Genomic DNA, 17,389 nt, shown 5'->3' with positions numbered 1-17,389 from the left:
CCCACAGGGGCGTGACAACATCCTGGGGTTGTGGTGCCCAGCATGGGCAGGGGGGCAGTCACAATGGCACCCCACCAGGATCGCGCTGTGCTCCCCACACACTCCTCTTCCTCTGCCAGTGGGTGCCGGAGAGGCTTCCTTAGCCCCTGGCTATATGGCTCCAGTGGAGGGGGCAACGGAGGGCAGCCATTCGCTCCCCCCTTCCTACTATTTTTGCCATGCAGGTTTAATCCCTGTATTGGACAACTGCATATTCCTGCATTGCAAGGGAGCTGGGCTAGATGATCTTCAGGGTGTCCCAACTCTACAATTCTGTGAATCTTGGAATAGAGTGTTAACCTCTATCTTGGGAGAGTAATTTTTGGGAGGTTTTTTTTTTAAAAAAAATACATCTGCTGAAAGTCTTAAACAAACCTTTAAAATGGCCTGCACCTTTGACGTAAGTGAAGCCTTCCCCTCTGACACTTGTTTTCCCATTCACTGTTTAAAGCCTAGGAATTTGCTCCAATGCTTGCCATCGGATGCTACATCAGAACATCTACATAAAATAAAAAAATAAGGATGATCATACTTAAGGACGACTCTCTCCTTCAGTTCTACAGATACATGACATTTAGTGCTCAATGTTATCTGCAGATTCTTAATTCTGTTTTGGGCATTGGGCCTCCAAAGTTGCGGGCAGCCTTTCTCCATGGTGAAGAGTCCCTGTGCTCTGCAAACACACCTGTATCCATGCACCCTGACATGGTACTCTAGTCATGTTCCTTACCCTATAGTTTGTCACTGCTGATAGCTTGTTTGGACCTCTCCTACTACTACAGCAAAAACCTGTTGCTGAAATTCAGACTAAAGCTTTCAAGGTGAGGAAATTTGTTCAAAATGGCTATTGATTTGAGTACAGGGCTTTTTTCTTTTTCTCCACCAAAAAGGAGTGTTTTTCTGTTTTGAAATAAGTTTGGGATTATTTCTCTATCTGGAAATTTGCTCACCCAGCACTAGCTGAAATTGGAAGCAAGCTGTACTGTACTAGTGCAAAACAGCAGTGTGCTAGCGTATTCTCTGAACCAAAAAGGCTCTCCCTGCATTAACTCGTAGCTTTGTATGGATGGATGATGAGCTAATTTTCACTGACATTTAAACATTTCTTCCTCTGTCTCTTTGCTGTTCCTTCCAGTAAGATGATATGGTTCTCCATCAATTACCATGGAAGTTCAGAAGCTTATCCACCAAGCTATTACTGTTGCCATATATGCGATCTTAGACCAGGCTTCCTCAACCTCGGCCCTCCAGATGTTTTGAGACTACAGTTCCCATCATCCCTGACCACTGCTAGCTAGGGATCATGGGAGTTGTAGGCCAAAAACATCTGGAGGACCGAGGTTGACGAAGCCCGACTTAGACTCTCTTCTTACTTGCCACATTTGAAGTATGGATACACTTGGTGACTGAATCAATATTCATTTGATTATATTTTTAAACCTGGATATGGTGACTGATGGTAGCTGGTCCCACAAATGTTGCTAAGACTTGATTCATGCAGACAACCCAGTAGTTCAGGGACCATTTGAAAAAGCAGCTGCAGTGAGGCTGCTCCACAGGGCAACATGCTTGTGCAAGTTACCCCAGGTAATATCAGGGTGGATAAAAATCAATGATTTAAAATAATAATAATAATAATAATCAGATTTTTAAAAAATTAAATCAGATTTTTTAAAATTTTAAATTGGATTTTTAAAATAAAATACTTTTGGAGGAAAAATCTTTCTAAAGATAGTTTTCTGTTTAAGTTACATTATACGTAGTCCAAAGGCTATTCATCAGGAAATAAGGATTTGTTTTAAGTTTTTCATGTGTGCTAAAACTCAGTCTAAGTTTTTTTTAAAAAAACACACCATTTAACCACATCAGTTAACAAACATGGATACATATGCTATAATGTTATTGTTTTAGTTAAATAAATTGTTTAAATTTTTATTAAGGAAATGATTGTTTTTCTCCTTCCAACAAAGTACAGCAGAAAACTTGTCTAAATATAAACAGTTAACCTCAGAATAATTTCATAATTATCTGTATGCATTTTTAATAGTATAACCAAATCAGTAATTTTTGATATAACTGCAAAAACCTGGGTGTTAATCTATCCATCCATTGTATGTAAGCTACAGTATAAGGCAACTTCCTGTGTTTTTTGCCCCGTGCGACAGATGGGGGTGAGCTAGGGTGCTGAAAGATAGTAGCTTGCACAAGACTGCCTTGGGAGTTCATGACTGAGGAGGTGAGATCAAGCTTCAATTTTTAGCCTTCTGCGCAACATACTGATGCCTGACAACTTGAAATGCCCCCAATTGCTCTTGCTTTCAAACTCAATTGCTTCTCTCTTTCTAGCAACTTTTTGTGGGACTCCATACCTGCTATGTGTTTGCCTATGATTTCTAGTTCTTACATTTAAAATTTTGGTAGGGGAGCTTGTGAAGATAAAAATGAAAACCCCTCCCAAATACCAGCTTCATACATTCAGTGTGTGTTTGTGTGCGTAAATAATAGTCTGATCACTACAGGATTCAGAAGTTAACTGCTTATTCACTTCAACCACAGGCTGCCTATACTTGCAAGCTGGAGCAAAGTCTAGAAAGCCCACACAAAGAGAGTTTGCTAACCTCTTGAAACCAAATGTGTGCATCTTGTTCTTGTAGAATTGAAAGTGTGAGGTGGGGGGGGTTGTTTCCAGAGAAAAGCCAAGTATCTCAGGAAGTGTAAAAGATCATATCTGGAGAAGGATAACGTTTTTGCAGCTGTTTCTTTCATAATGCTGGAGTGCTGCACCTACCTGTTTTTCAGTCCCTGTTATCACCACTTGCCAGTTTCCACACCCCCTCCCATCCCGCTCTGCAGAATGGCCTTTCCATTGTAAGCAGCTGTTATTTCATTGTGTCGGTAGGGCTGGACCCACATTATGCAGGATCTTTGTTGTCCTCCCCCGCATTGCCAGCATGCTTGACTGATCCTCATTAAATTGGGTTAGGCATCAGATTTCTGTATTTGGCTCTGGGGTTAATTTAAGTAAGCAAAACACCTTTGTCTTGTTTTACCGGGGTGACCAGGAGATCTTTTTCAAGTTGAATAGAATTTTTTTGTGTGTTTTTAAAGTAGAGAGGAAGAATTTGTAAATGTGACTGCACAGGACACAGCCACTTTGACATTGGGACTGAGATTGTGCCCCTGTCCCAAGGAATGTTTGTGTGGCCCCTATGCTGTTTGCCTGTGACTGGACCACTAAGGCTATCTTATTTCATCTGGCCTTTGGATTGGACTGATTTGTCACCTGGTACGCTCTCTCTCTCTCTCTCTCTCTGGCGTAGTTTTGCTGCCCTGTTTATTTTCATTCTGTCTTATGAAAAGCAGCTACAAAGTTCAGGTCTTTTTAGCTTAGGGGAAAATCAAGTCAGGGGTGTGTGTGGGGGAAGACACATGATACAGGTGGATAAAATTATGCATGGTCTGGAGAAAGTAGAAAGAGAAATGCTTCTCTCTCTCTCTCTCTCATCCATTGAAGCAGAATAGTAGGAAAATTCAAAACAAACAGAACTATGTGCTTCACACAGTGTGTAGTTAAACTGGAACTTGCTACCACAAGATGTAGATATGGCCGCCGGTTTGGAGTGCTTTAAAAGGGGATTAGACGAATTCATGGAGAATAAGGTTCTAGTCGAGCTTGGCATTTGGCATGGGGAAGTAGCTTGGGATGCTAAGCAAGCAACCAGATCATCTCTGAGATGGCACAACTTAGTGATGTTCATATTAGGCAGATGTGTTGTTGGGCTTGTAGTAACCTGAATCACAAGGCTGTTAAACTGGAAGGGTTTCTTCTGCGCTGATCCTGTCTTTGGGGAACTATTTATTCATAAATCATTTCAAAAGGTATATTGGTGCAATGTACAAGGAGGCCAAACCTGTAATTATGGTTAGATTCATGCAATTAGGAAAGCCTAGCAAAAAGCAGCTTGTGTGTATCTGTGACAAATAAGTGAACTACTGTGAAAGCCGAGAAAGTTTTAGTGATTACAGAACGAAATGTGAAGAGCATTTTTGCTCCCGAATTTATCTCTTCAAAATGAAAGAGTTTAACCAGTTTCTTGTTTGAAAGTTCCTTTCAATTACTTACCAGTGGTGGCCAAAGCCTTTCCGAAGTGATCAGCTGCTGAGCTTGCATATGCTGAACTTGCTTCGCATTTTAATAAGCTTCTAGTCCAGTTAGAAAGTAAAATAGGGCAGGTGCCTGTAAATATTGGTTGCTTCCCAAAAGCTAAATCAAAGAGCTTTTATTTGGCGTTAGATAGCTAAGCCAAAAGAGCAAACACTGCTAGTAGTAGGAATATGGAAAGCTGCCTCAGACTGAGTCAGACCCTTGTGTTGTCTATACTGCTCAGTGTTGTCTATACTGACTGGCAGCAGCTCTCCAGGGTTTCTGACATAGGACATTCCCAGCTCTAGTGGGGATTGAAACTGGGACCTTCTGCATGCACAGCGGATGCCCTTCCTCCAAGCTATGCTCTTTGTTTATTATTCTCATATTCGAAAGCTTCTTGGACCCAATCCTGAAAACATTGAATTGGAGTCATATTGGTACAGGAAGCTCCCCATTTGCTCGGGGGTTGTGTTCTGGGTCATTTGCACGTCAGCGGTCATACGTCAGCCTGCCCTGCCCTTGCCGGTGTGGGTACGTCAATATGGACGTGTGCAAAATGGTCACTGCCTGCATAAGTAATAGAGGAAAAGCCTGGTGCCAGGTATATTGGAGACTCCTAGGAAACTATGGTTTGCATGATCACTCCTTTCTCATCTTTTCCTCTGAGGAATGTTTTCATTGCATTCCTTACGTTAGGAATTCTTTCAGTTGTGTGCAGACTGATGCAAACTATGGTTAATATGCTTCCCTCCAAAAACATGCTGTTTTGTCTGGTTGCCTTTTGATGCTCCTGGATAGCTCTGTCACCTGGTTTCTGCATCACTGCCCTTTCCCGTCTATGTTTCTGTGGTTTTTGGCTCAATTTTCAGATCTTCAGAAAGTTCCACATATGCCTGAACGTACTTGTTTGAGGTTGGATTAGTTCCCTGTTTTGAAGACTTTGGCTTGTTTAATTATTATTATTTTTTGCACATTGCTTACCATCCACCATTTTATTCCTTGGCCTAGTGAAGTTAGCTACATCTGCCTATACAAGCCTTTCCCCAACTTGATGCCTACCCTCTGACGTTGATCTGTGACTCCCATCTTGGGCTGATGGGAGTTGTAGTGCAAAACATCTGGAGCAAACCAAGTTAGGGAAAGTTAGTCTGTGCTGTGCATTCTGCCTCCCAGATGTGTTTCCAAAAACAAAAACTTTGTATTCTCTACTTTCATTAAAGTCTTGTGGGTATGATTTTGTTTGGCATATATTACCCCTCCAGCAGATTTGGGGAAGTCTTTCTATTTCCTGTTTAGTTATGGGCTCACAGCTGCCAAACGAATTTTGGCACTTTTTCAACAGTACCTTCCTCCAGATATCTGGTTTTGAGGGATATTATTCTTTTAAAAACCAGGTATCTGGAGGAAGGTACTGTTGAAAAAGTGCCTAAAAGTGAAATAAGAAGGTGGGGCAGGGAGAAGTAACACCCTTGATTTGGGGGTGGCAGGGGGAGGGGAAGGAAATCATAAACAGAGTTGGATTTAAAAGCCAGCCATGAAATTGTCAAATCAGATTGCAAATCAAGTTGAAATAGTTGGGACATTAAAATTGACTGATTTGATTTTAATCATTAATGTATCTTGCAAACTGTGACTGACCATATTTCATGTTTAGACCTAGCAGTTCTGTTGGGTTTATTCTATTTTTTTCTTAATGAAGCAGAGTGCATGAATTCAGCCAACCAATCTGAATACTTATTGGCACAACCTTATTCTATCTGTGTTTGACTGTCACTTCCTGGCATTGAAAGATGAAAGCTGTCAAGCTTGTTTAAGGACTGTGAAATTTAGACACCTGTGTGTCCTTCAGAGCTCTCTAGTAATTGGAATAATATGAACAGTGTGTCTGAGTGAACCCAAAGTGAATTTGGCTCCCTTTCATGCTGAATTTCTGGTTGCAGTTGAGCCATTCTGATGGAATTTTGGATTTATTGGACTATGGAAGCTGTTGGTAGAGATTGGAGTTTTGAATTCGTTCGGTAAGCTTGTGGTAGTTAGTGGTCATGGTTCTAACATTGCAGTCTTTAATATTTTAAGGGGTGTGATACCAATGAAGTCAGTGTCTCCAAATCAGCATCTTCTTTTATAATGCAAATGGGTCTTGAACTTGTTTGTTTTTTAGAAGTCATTTTTCTTTATTGCATTACTGTAATTTGGAATGTTTTCTTTGCTAAGTTCGATGGGGAAATATTAAATACTGCCTTTGGGGGGGATACCTAAAAGCTCCCTTTTGCTAAATTAAGAAGTTGTCATTTTCTTTTCCTTTGGGATTTGTCAAAAAACAAAATGAAAAATGTTCTTCTTGAGCTTTTGCAATGTGGTTGTATTAATTGTTACCAACTGCATAAAAAGTGTGCGCATACACATACAAACACACACATATATATATACGGTGGCAGCCTTATTTCCTCAAGGGTTAGGGGAATGCAAATACTGTGGGGAAATGAGTGCAAGTGCTATATTCTCATTTTCCATTTTCCATACTATTTAAGAAGTTGGGGTGGCCAAATGCTGCTGGACTACAGTGTCCATCATCCCTCACCTGTTGGCCATGCTGCAGGCAGAGGCAGATGGGAGTTGGAGCCCAACAGTATTTGGAGATGCCACATTAGCTGGCCCTTCTTTTGAGACTTAAGGTGTGGGCACCCAAATCTTGAACATGAGAAAGCAGGCCTTCAGTTGTCAGGGATGGAGAACCTGTGGTCATCCAGATGTTCTTGGACTCCAACCCTCATCTATCCCAACCAGCATGGCCAATGGTCAGGGTTAATAGAAGCTGTAGCTCTGCAACATCCGAAGGTCCACAGGTGTCACAAGCTTGGTCTAGTAAAATATGAAAGCCAAGAGGAAAATCCAACAAGCAGGTTAAAAGCCCTTCAAAGTGGGCACTTGGAAAGGGGGAGGGTGGGAGGGGAGAACCTGATGAAACAGAGCAAAACTATTTAAGAATGTTCAGAATGCTATTGGTTTCCACCTCTCCCCGCCTTGAGCTCCCTCCAGGAATGTTTATAAATCCAGTAGTGTTGCATTCATCGGACAATAAGAATCTTTTTAAAAAATCTTTCTTCAATTTGGATCTTCTATCTAATCTGTGGGGTCCCTGTTGCCGAGATAGTTGTAAAGCAATTGCTCCATCATTGTTGATCCTGAACTGACAGTTCAGGACTGGCGAAAGGATCCTCCCATGTTAACATCTGATGTGTTTGATTGTTTGAGTCACTGAAAATGTTTGTGTTGCAATAGTGAAGGCAAAGAATGTTAGTCATTCCTTATTGTAGTATCCTGTGGGCCTCCAGATGGCTCCAGGGGGCCTCAAAGCAACTTCTAAACTTCAAGCTTCAAGTGCAATTAAATGTTGAATTCCTTTTTGTGACATTAATGGGAGGATTTTGAAGAGAATGGAGGGATTGGTATTGGTTCACATTTTCTCTTTTTTCAAATGCGGGTTAAACTTTGCCAGTCAGGGCTGACGGATCCTGTCTTTAAGCACAACTAGGTAGCTTGCAGGGACACAGGTGGCGCTGTGGGTTAAAGCCTCAGCGCCTAGGACTTGCCGATCGAAAGGTCGGCGGTTCGAATCCCTGCGGCGGGGTGCGCTCCCGCTGCTCGGTCCCAGCGCCTGCCAACCTAGCAGTTCGAAAGCACCTCCGGGTGCAAGTAGATAAATAGGTACCACTCCGGCGGGAAGGTAAATGGTGTTTCCGTGTGCTGCTCTGGCTCGCCAGATGCAGCTTTGTCACGCTGGCCACGTGACCCGGAAGTGTCTTCGGACAGCGCTGGCCCCTGGCCTCTTAAGTGAGATGGGCGCACAACCCCAGAGTCTGTCAAGACTGGCCCGTACGGGCAGGGGTACCTTTACCTTTACCTTTACCTTAGGTAGCTTGCTAGTGTTGGGTGCCAAGTGTGAGCAACCACTTGGGGCCATGACCAAGGGCTCACTGAGGATGTGAGGGGAACATGTACAACCTCAGCAGGTTATGGATATGTGTAGGGGATTGATCCTGTGGGTCCCAGGTATTAGCCAAAATACCTAGAAGCCCAGTACTGGATTCCTGAGCACACGGGTGGGTGGTGAAGGGCAAAGCACAAATGTTCCATACAAGTATCCTTCTCTAAAGGCTGCTGGAAAGACTTTCCAAAATCCCACATCAGGGATACTTTAGGCAGGGTCTTTCCAGCCATCCTTGGGGATGGATGAATTTAAAATGGGAAATAATCATGCTTTGCTCATCCCTGTCAATCTGTAGGTCTAAGATTATCTAGATTATTCAGATGTTTATTATTCAGATTATTCAGTTGTGGTGGGTGGAATAGCAGAACTTTCTTCCTTGTGCTTTTTTGAAATAAAACATCCAAGCAAGCCTGCCACAAAACAACCCAGAAGACGCCCCCCTCCAGAACCAATAAAAAGCTATTTTTAAATTTAAAGGTAAAGGTAAAGGTACCCCTGCCCGTACGGGCCAGTCTTGACAGACTCTGGGGTTGTGCGCCCATCTCACTTAAGAGGCCAGGGGCCAGCGCTGTCCGGAGACACTTCCGGGTCACGTGGCCAGCGTGACAAAGCTGCATCTGGCGAGCCAGAGCCGCACACGGAAACGCCGTTTACCTTCCCGCTGGTAAGCGGTCCCTATTTATCTACTTGCACCCGGAGGTGCTTTCGAACTGCTAGGTTGGCAGGCGCTGGGACCGAGCAGCGGGAGCGCACCCCGCCGCAGGGATTCGAACCGCCGACCTTTCGATCGGCAAGTCCTAGGCGCTGAGGCTTTAACCCACAGCGCCACCTGCGTCCCCCCCCTTTTTTTTATTTACAAAATTACAAATCAGAGAACTTTTTGCAACTTTCTGTAGGTACTACTTTTGCAATTAAGGCTCTCTAATTTTTATTGAACTCTGTTGAAAGGGTTGGTTGCAGTTTCTTTTTCTTAGAAGGTATGAGGTACTAACATTATTTTTTCTTCAATATGTAAATGTTATAACTTTTCCTATTTATAGGGACAGCCCCAATTTTTCTAGTATCTCTCTCTCTTTTATTTTATAGCACCATTTTTTTCTTTTTGGAAAGAATTTGAAGATGCCCTTTAAAAATATTGCCAGAGTTGATATCTGTTCACTTGAGTTCTTCAGTATTTAGGTCTCATGTTAGGTCTCATGTTGGAAGGCATATGTTTTTTGTGTTTTTCAAGGCTCTAGTTTCCATAAGTGGTGGCAGCTTGGTGGTGTTTGCCTTCGCTTATCGTGCATGGCTTGGTATGTGTGAGTAATGTGGTCTTGTTTATTCTATAGGTATATCTTGATATGCACATTGTGAACTGGGGGATGAGAGCTAGTCACCTTGATATATGGAGGTCCCTGAGTTAGTGCTGCCACTGGACTTTGGCCATTGAATGTGTGCTGTAAAGATGGATATCTCAGTTAGACCCGGAGACCCTTAGAAGTAATTAATGCTTAATACAAACTTCCTTAAACCTTAAGATTCTTGCTTCTAGGAAAGTTGCTTTGTATACAGATTCCCGCCTAGTGAGACCAATGACTATAAATAGCTTGTCTTATTGATGGGTGGTTCAGAATAGTTGCAGATCAGCTATTGTGGCATTTCTTTGGTACTGACTGTATGAATGACTTAACATTTCCTGAAATATGTATACCTCTGCTGAAGGCAATGATCAAGAACACTGTTACTGAGTAAAGGAGGTATGTTTAACCCACTTCCAAGTGGGATTTCAGGCCTAGAGGCAGAAGTGAGGATCCACAAAGGGCTGCTGGAGCATGGATCTGTAAACTGCCCCTTTACCAGGGGTCAGCAACCTTTTTCAGCCATGGGTCGGTCTCATAGCTGTCAACTTACAGATTTGAAAATAAGGGACCTGCAGCCTTGAAAATAAGGGACCAGCAGCCAAAATAAGGGACCTGCAGCCTCACCTGTTCCAGGCACTCCAGTCTTCCTGTCCTCCTGCAGTCTGGTCAAACATGCTGGTAGCTTTGAGAACACTGTCCAACCAACTTTGTAACCAGAGGTTCAACTGAATAGAATCTGAATCACATGCACCACAAAGCCTATGCAGCCTCAACTTAAGATGGCTCCCCCAAAGTTTGCAGCAGCATGTGCAACAAAATGGCGTCCAGCATTCAAAACCCCCCTCAGCTTGCATTAACTAGCGACACACAAGGCATGCAAGCTCCACCCCCAGTCGTTCTTAGACTTCTTATTGGGTGAGCAATACAGCCAAGCAACACAGTTGGAGCCTCCCTCCTCCCTGGCCGGCAGGGAGGGAGGGAGAGGAGCTGCTTCCTTTGAAATTTAAGGGACATCCATCAATAAGGGACAGCAGCGGGACATGGCGCTGGAATAAGGGACTGTCCCTTCAAATAAGGGACACTTGACAGCTATGGTTGGTCTACAGTCCCTCAGACCATGTGTTGGGACATCCATCAATAAGGGACAGCAGCGGGACATGGCGCTGGAATAAGGGACTGTCCCTTCAAATAAGGGACACTTGACAGCTATGGTTGGTCTACAGTCCCTCAGACCATGTGGTGGGCTGGACTATATTTTGAAAGGGGAAAAAAAGAACGAATTCCTATGCCCCACAAATAACCCAGAGATGCATTTTAAATAAAAGCACACATTCTCTTCATGTAAAAACACCAGGCAGGTCCCACAAATAACCCAGAGGTGCATTTTAAATACCGTATTTTTCGCTTCATAAGACACACTTTTTTCTTTCCTTACCTCCTCTGAGGCTCGCTTTAAAGCAGCAAAGCGGACAGGAGCTGCCCGCTTTGCTGCTTTAAATAGTTTAGTACAACATTTGATTCAGAATATTTTTTTCGTGTTTTTCTCCTCTAAAAACTAGGTGTGTCTTATGATCAGGTGCATCTTATGGAGCAAAAAATATGGTAAAAGGACACATTCTACTCATGTAAAAACACACTGATTCCCAGACCGTCCGCGGTCCAGACCGAGAAGGCGATTGGGCCATCTCTGGCCCCCGGGCCTTAGGTTTCCTACCCCTGCCCTACACCATGGGTGTGTGTGGGTGAGAGAGAGAGAGAGAGAGAGAGAACGCACCAGCCTCAAGAGAGACTCTCCTGACAACTTTATTGAGGTAATTTCAGTGTCAGATGAAGACTCCCCCCCACAAGGCTTATTTAAAAAATCTGATAGCTATCCCACTGATTTTCAATTTGGATTTAGATGTCCCTGTGCTCCAAATGTTTCTGCAGCAATTATTTTTATTATATTTTTAATATTGTTTGTTATATTTTTATATCTTTGTGAGCCTTCTAGAGAACTATGCTATTGGGCAGAAATGTAGATTAAGTGTATTAATCACATATAGAGAAGGAGTTTGTCTCCTAAGAGATGCAAGCACAACTGTGTTCAGTATAGCCTCTGGATAGTGTTCAAGGGCAGCCCAGTGACACAATAATGAAGTATTCCCAATATGCTCAAGAAAAGAAGGTTCTTTTTTTTTTAATGAAGTAATTTATCTTGAGGATGACTTAAAGGTGAAACCCATCGCTTCCCTCCAACTTTTGACAAGTAGCAACATTTTTCTTAACCTCATAACACCTTTTTTAAAAGGGAGATCTTAGTTCCTCATTTATTAGAAAACCATGCAGAGATCATGGAAAGCCCCTCAGTAAATCTATGCCACAGTACGGATTTGAACGCAGGTCTTCCAGCTGAAACTGGTTTTAATAAAATTTGCTGAAGGGCTTTGAAGATTGACTATCGCTGCAGAGAAAGCTGCTGTTGCTCTATTTACTTGTATTGACCACATTTAACCTTGCTTCTCTTATTGAAATAAATTTGCTTATCTTTGAAGTCTGAAGTTCAGCCTCATTATTTTAAGATACAATTTTTGAGGTGGTAATGGAAATTCTATCCTTCAGTTCTGCAGTTGTGGGAGACCACTCAATATTTCAGTGATTCCTAATGTATGAGACTGTCTTTCCTAATTGTTGGCCCCTGTCTGTCTCAGGAGACAATGGAGTGCGACTCTGGGGGTGAAATCAAACCGCTGCGTTAGCAGCACCAAAGTGACCTCCCCAAGGTGCAAGCCCAGGCAGTGTATATGGAGGTCCTGGGCTGTACAGACAACAAGACCCTCATCTCAGCCATGCTGATGTGGTCCAAAGGAAAGCAGAGCAATATGTTTGGCACCAATTTGGCTGCAGGAGTTGCTGGAAGGAGGCATACAAGCTGCCATCCAACCATCTTAGGGACTCCACTCCAGATTTGTGTAGGGTTTACTTCTTAGCCCTTTCTTCCCCCATAGATAACCCTGCAAGGTAGTGGAGGGTTAGGATCAGAGTTTTCTTTCTCCTAGATGGGCTACTTTCCCAAGTTGACAAGCACCAGCTGCCTCTCTTCCCTCTACAACACATGCAGAAGCTGCCTTCTTGACTGTTGGACCCACTATTGATCTTGTCTGCTCAATCTGCCAGAGCATGTTTTCTCATGCTAATTTCACATACTAACTCACTGAGGGTTTGAGACCCATTGGCTACCTTCACCTGGTTTAGCCTGCTAGTCGAAGCTGTTTGTGAGGTGCGGCCGCTGTCACATGCTGATAGGAGCCACAGGTGAGAGATAACTGCAGGGTGGGGACCAAAGGTGGGCAAACTACCCCAGAAGGAGCATGGTGTGTCCCCCACTATAGAGGTACTATCCCTCCCCTAACACCCCATACATTCCCTAATGAGGCTTTGACATCTGACAGGGTCAGCTTCTCTTTGGCCTATTGAAACACTGGGCCAGGAGAAGTGTAATATCTGACTTCAATCAAGGTTGCTTCAGATATCAGCAAAATGCAGAGTCTTCATTTCCATTGTGAATGTTCAAAAGGCATTAACATGACCGAAAAGGTGTGGTAAATGTGTCCCAAAGAGCAGCAATTAGCACAGGCTCCTAGGGCATGTTTACTAAGTGTTTTGAGACACATGAATGCCCTTTAGACATTAACCAAAATATAGTCAAGTTAGCTACTGTAGAAATGGGGGGGGTTCATCATTGCTTTTGTGTGCAAACCAGCCTTTTGCCAGGGCAACACAGGAAGTTGTGAACCATTTTACAGGACCTATGGCAAGCCAAATATTTCTAGATACAAATTGTCTCACCCCCGATCCTAGGCACATTCACTTGGAAGTTCATCCCACATGTTTGGTGCAGTATACTTTCAACTGAGTCTAGGATGATTCAGTATTAAACGTTGCGTATAAAAGAAGCTCACTATCACAAAAACTGAAAACAAATATTTTCCCCCTTAAAAAAATTAAATGACTAATGGAATTGGTCATTTTGAAATTCATCTGTTGGATTTAACCTGTATCTTAACAGTGAACACCTAGTGCTTTAAATAGACCTCAGTGTTCTCTGAGAATGGGCCACCAGACAACTGTCCACTGATCTATCATCAATCTATTTCATCTATCATCCCTTTTGGCTGAGGAAATCCATTCTCCCAAACTCTTCTTTCTTTGAAGACTCAACATTGCTGCCTCACCTTTGCACTTAGTGTCTGGGTGATTTCTTGTACAGTGGTACCTCGGGTTACATACGCTTCAGGTTACAGACTCCGCTAACCCAGAAATAGTACCTCGGGTTAAGAACTTTGCTTCAGGATGAGAGCAGAAATCGTGCTCCGGCAGCACGGCAGCAGCGGGAGGCCCCATTAGCTAAAGTGGTGCTTCAGGTTAAGAACAGTTTCAGGTTAAGAACAGACCTCCGGAACGAATTAAGTACTTAACCCGAGGTACCACTGTATGTTTCAAAACAAACAACTTGAGCTTTAAATTAAGTGTCTTGATGAAGCTGAGTTCTTTAATTGACCATAATACAGATTCCAAGTCTTGTGAAGTGCAATGCAGCTGAATCTGTCTTGGAATCTGGAATAGTTGGGGTTTTATCCATCTGTTAGGTTGGAAATCTCAACTGGAAGGAAAAGCAAGCTCAACAACTGCAGTAAGCGTTGAAGCCAGAGGTGTGGGATTCCCCCTGCTCCCCCACCCCAATATTTCTCTTCCACACTAACTTTATGTCTTATGGCTAACTTGCCACAATCCATGAAATCAAATGCCATCTCCTTAGGAAGGACCACTTTAATTGAAAGTTTGTACACTGGCAGATGCATGCACAGGGCTTATATCAGTGTTTCATAATGGTGGGAATTAAATTATTGGCAGATCATGGACGCATACAGTGCTTTAAGTCAGATACTAGAGGGAATTCTGTTTCTCACATACTACGTGTCTTACACAAGACGTGTTATGTTAAATAAGACAACACATACTGAATAAGAACGAAACTATCCCTTTGGTTAGCCCAATTAATTGTTTGCACATTTTGCAAGCTTTATGAGTCCCATAGGAGGCACACACAATTGATATACTGTATTAGCAAAGTCACTGTCACCCTCAGCTCACATTTCCTTTTCATGCGGAGCACAGTGCCCACGTCCATGCTGGTACAGAAGAAATTAAGCACACCTACACCCAATAAAATCCCATCTTTCTTGTTTAATTAAGCCTTTATTTATTGTTCTGCAGAGTCAAACCAACACAGAGCACCTTATAAGAGCCTTATTTTGGATCTGTGTCTACTGGTCTTCTAATCTGCCCTCAACGGGGCTGGGGAAGCTCAGGTTTCTTCTCCGAATAGCAAAACAGTGGCAATTAGGTAGTGGGGCTGTTTTTGTAAAAGCTGTTCTGCCTTTGAAGTCTCTTTTGAGCTCTCTTGATCCTTCCTCCACTCCCTTACAGCATTTAAACTCCTGCTTTTTAAAGAGCAAGGGGTGTTGATTTATTTGGCTTCTGGGGTTGGAAGACTCCGCCCCCCTTCCCGAGATCCAGCCCTAAACAGAGTTCGCACTGTGGAATGACAGGCATTCCTCCTTGAAAGGAGCTGGCATGGGAGCTTATTTATGAGAATCGTGAAGTGTCCGGCCCAGGGGTACAGGAAATACAGGAGGGGTTTGTGCTTCGACCTACACCCCGGCCGTTTCCTGAGTTCTGGCTGTTGTTGTTCTGCTCCCCGGACTCCAGACAATTCCGTCGCTCTCACCCTGTGGAGTTGGCTTGTCATCTTCCGAAGGCTAATGTCTGCTTCCAGAATAGACTCTCTTTTCTTTCTCTTCCTTCCCTGAGCTACCTCGAAGACTCTCATAATGGGGCAGACACGCTACTCAAGACCGGTAAATCCAGCTCCCTCAGGTGAGTAATGGAGGGTCTAGCTGCGGCTGTAGGCAGGGCGAGAGTTGCAGGTGAAGCATGTTCAAAAAAGAATGTGAGGGTTGTGTAACCTGCACTCAGCTCAGAGGGGCTTCCAGTTCTCAACAAGTGACAAAAAGGGATTGTTTTCTTAATCCAGAAAAATAATATTATTTATTAAAGGCCTTTGGGTTGGAATACACTTTGCTGTTTAACTTGCTGCTCTGTGGGCGGCGGCAGCGGCGGGGGGGTTGTAGTTTCTGTGCCACATTGTTAAGAACCAGTCCTTTTGATCTCGCTTTTTCCTGCCAAAATGGTCAGATGATGGGAAAAGCTGGCTTTAAAGAGTTCAGCAGCAAGCATAGCAACATGTTGTGCGTTGGGCTGGAATTAAGCGTTTCATACTAAGGTTCAGGTGTTGAGTTATCTTTTTACCTCTCTGATATGACTGATATTTGGATATTTTAATCTGTGTTGGCTCTAAATTGCATCTGTGATCTGATGTTCTGGAAGTACAAGAGTTTATTTGGGGGAGGGCTGCGGTGAAGTAAAACACATTACCATTTAGAGAAGCCCCCCCCTCCCCCTGCTGGTAAGACCATTTAAAGTCCAGAGTCTAAGATTACCTAACTTTGCCAAAGGGGCTGTGGAGGAGAATGCATTTGAATGAAAAACTTCCAGCCAGTAATGTCCAGTGGAAGCAGAGTGAGTTTTTGATTTGGGGATTTTTTTTTGTTTCAAGATTTCCCATGTGGCTTATCACTATTCTTCCAGTGGGGTGGCATCAGTTGTCGTCTTTTCCCACTCCTACTTAGAGCTGGCAACTTCAGATCCCATTTGTAACGTTCCCCAGATGGCGTGGTGGGCCTCACCCTGTTGCCTGGCATTCCCTGCTATAAGGGCTGGATAAGGGAGCTTGGCAGTTGAGGCTTTCTGTATATCTACCACAAACATTTACATAGTAACCCAAGCCAAATTACTAGTTTTTCCTTAAACTGACCCTGCAAATATTTTACAGATGGTTTTAGTTGAGGTGACGACTGATTCAGATGGTTTGTGGACTTTAAATATATTTTCTAGATTGACTTGTATGAGTTACATGGCTTCTGTTGTAGGCTAGCTTTCTGTGTGATTCATCTGATTTTTAAGACGCTTTTTTGTGGGGGCAGGCGGAAGGACATACTTCATCAGGAGGAGCCACCATGGTGTGTGTGTTCCTGATGTTATTAGACTCCGGCCAGTTGTTAGGGGTGATGAGAGTTATAGCAACATCTGGGAAGTACCATATTGGCTATCTGTGCCATAGCCCCTAGCATGCTATATTTGGTATTAACCTATTTATTTGTAAGCACCTTATTTGTATTTTCATTGGCTGTTTGGGGGGGTACATTGGTAGTTAAAGAGGAGTATTTTGGCTTTTAAAAGGCTAGTAGGTGTATTTTGCCTTTTGTGGACTGAAGCCCACTTCCTCAGAGGCAGCTGATAAAGTGGACTCTAGTTCCTGAAAGCTTAAGGTGCAATAAAACTGTTAGTGCCACAATATTTGTGTGTGTGCCATGCTTTTGCTATAGCTAAGGGTACCTCCAGACTGCTACCAATGTATTGTGGGAGGCACCGTATTTTTCGCTCTATAAGACGCACCAGACCACAAGACGCACCTAGTTTTTGGAGGAGGAAAACAAGAAAAAAAATATTCTGAATCCCAGAAGCCAGAAGAGCAAGAGGGATCGCTGCGCAGCGAAAGCAGCAATCCCTCTTGCTGTTCTGGCTTCTGGGATAGCTGCACAGCCTGCATTCACTCCATAAGATGCACACACATTTCCCCTTACCTTTTAGGAGGGAAAAAGTGAGTCTGGTATTCAAGCATATACCAGAACTTTAGGTTTGCATAGTTAGTGGATTAAAGGACTTAACTGTGTGGCTAGCTCCATTGGTTAGAGTGTAGTGCTGATA

General features: G+C 43.3%; 1 protein-coding gene across 3 annotated transcripts in view; it reads left to right on the top strand.

The window, feature by feature from the left end:
* The window catches only part of PHACTR4 (phosphatase and actin regulator 4), an 82,507-nt gene that overhangs the window by 27,690 nt on the left and 37,428 nt on the right, over positions 1–17,389 (top strand). For 2 of the 3 annotated variants that reach the window (XM_081920614.1, XM_081920613.1), the window contains exon 1: positions 15,074–15,439. The exons of the other annotated variant lie outside the window; for it this stretch is intronic. In XM_081920614.1, coding sequence (XP_081776740.1) covers positions 15,394–15,439 — 46 coding nt within the window. In that variant the 5' untranslated portion in view covers positions 15,074–15,393. Of the gene's footprint in view, positions 1–15,073; positions 15,440–17,389 lie in introns of those variants that run through there. 3 annotated transcript variants of the gene reach the window in all.

Source organism: Podarcis melisellensis (genome assembly GCF_964234715.1).
Source record: "Podarcis melisellensis genome assembly, chromosome: 8".
NCBI lineage: Eukaryota > Metazoa > Chordata > Lepidosauria > Squamata > Lacertidae > Podarcis > Podarcis melisellensis.
The sequence above is the reverse complement of the archived record's forward strand: the minus strand, read 5'-3'. Positions and strand labels throughout refer to the sequence as shown.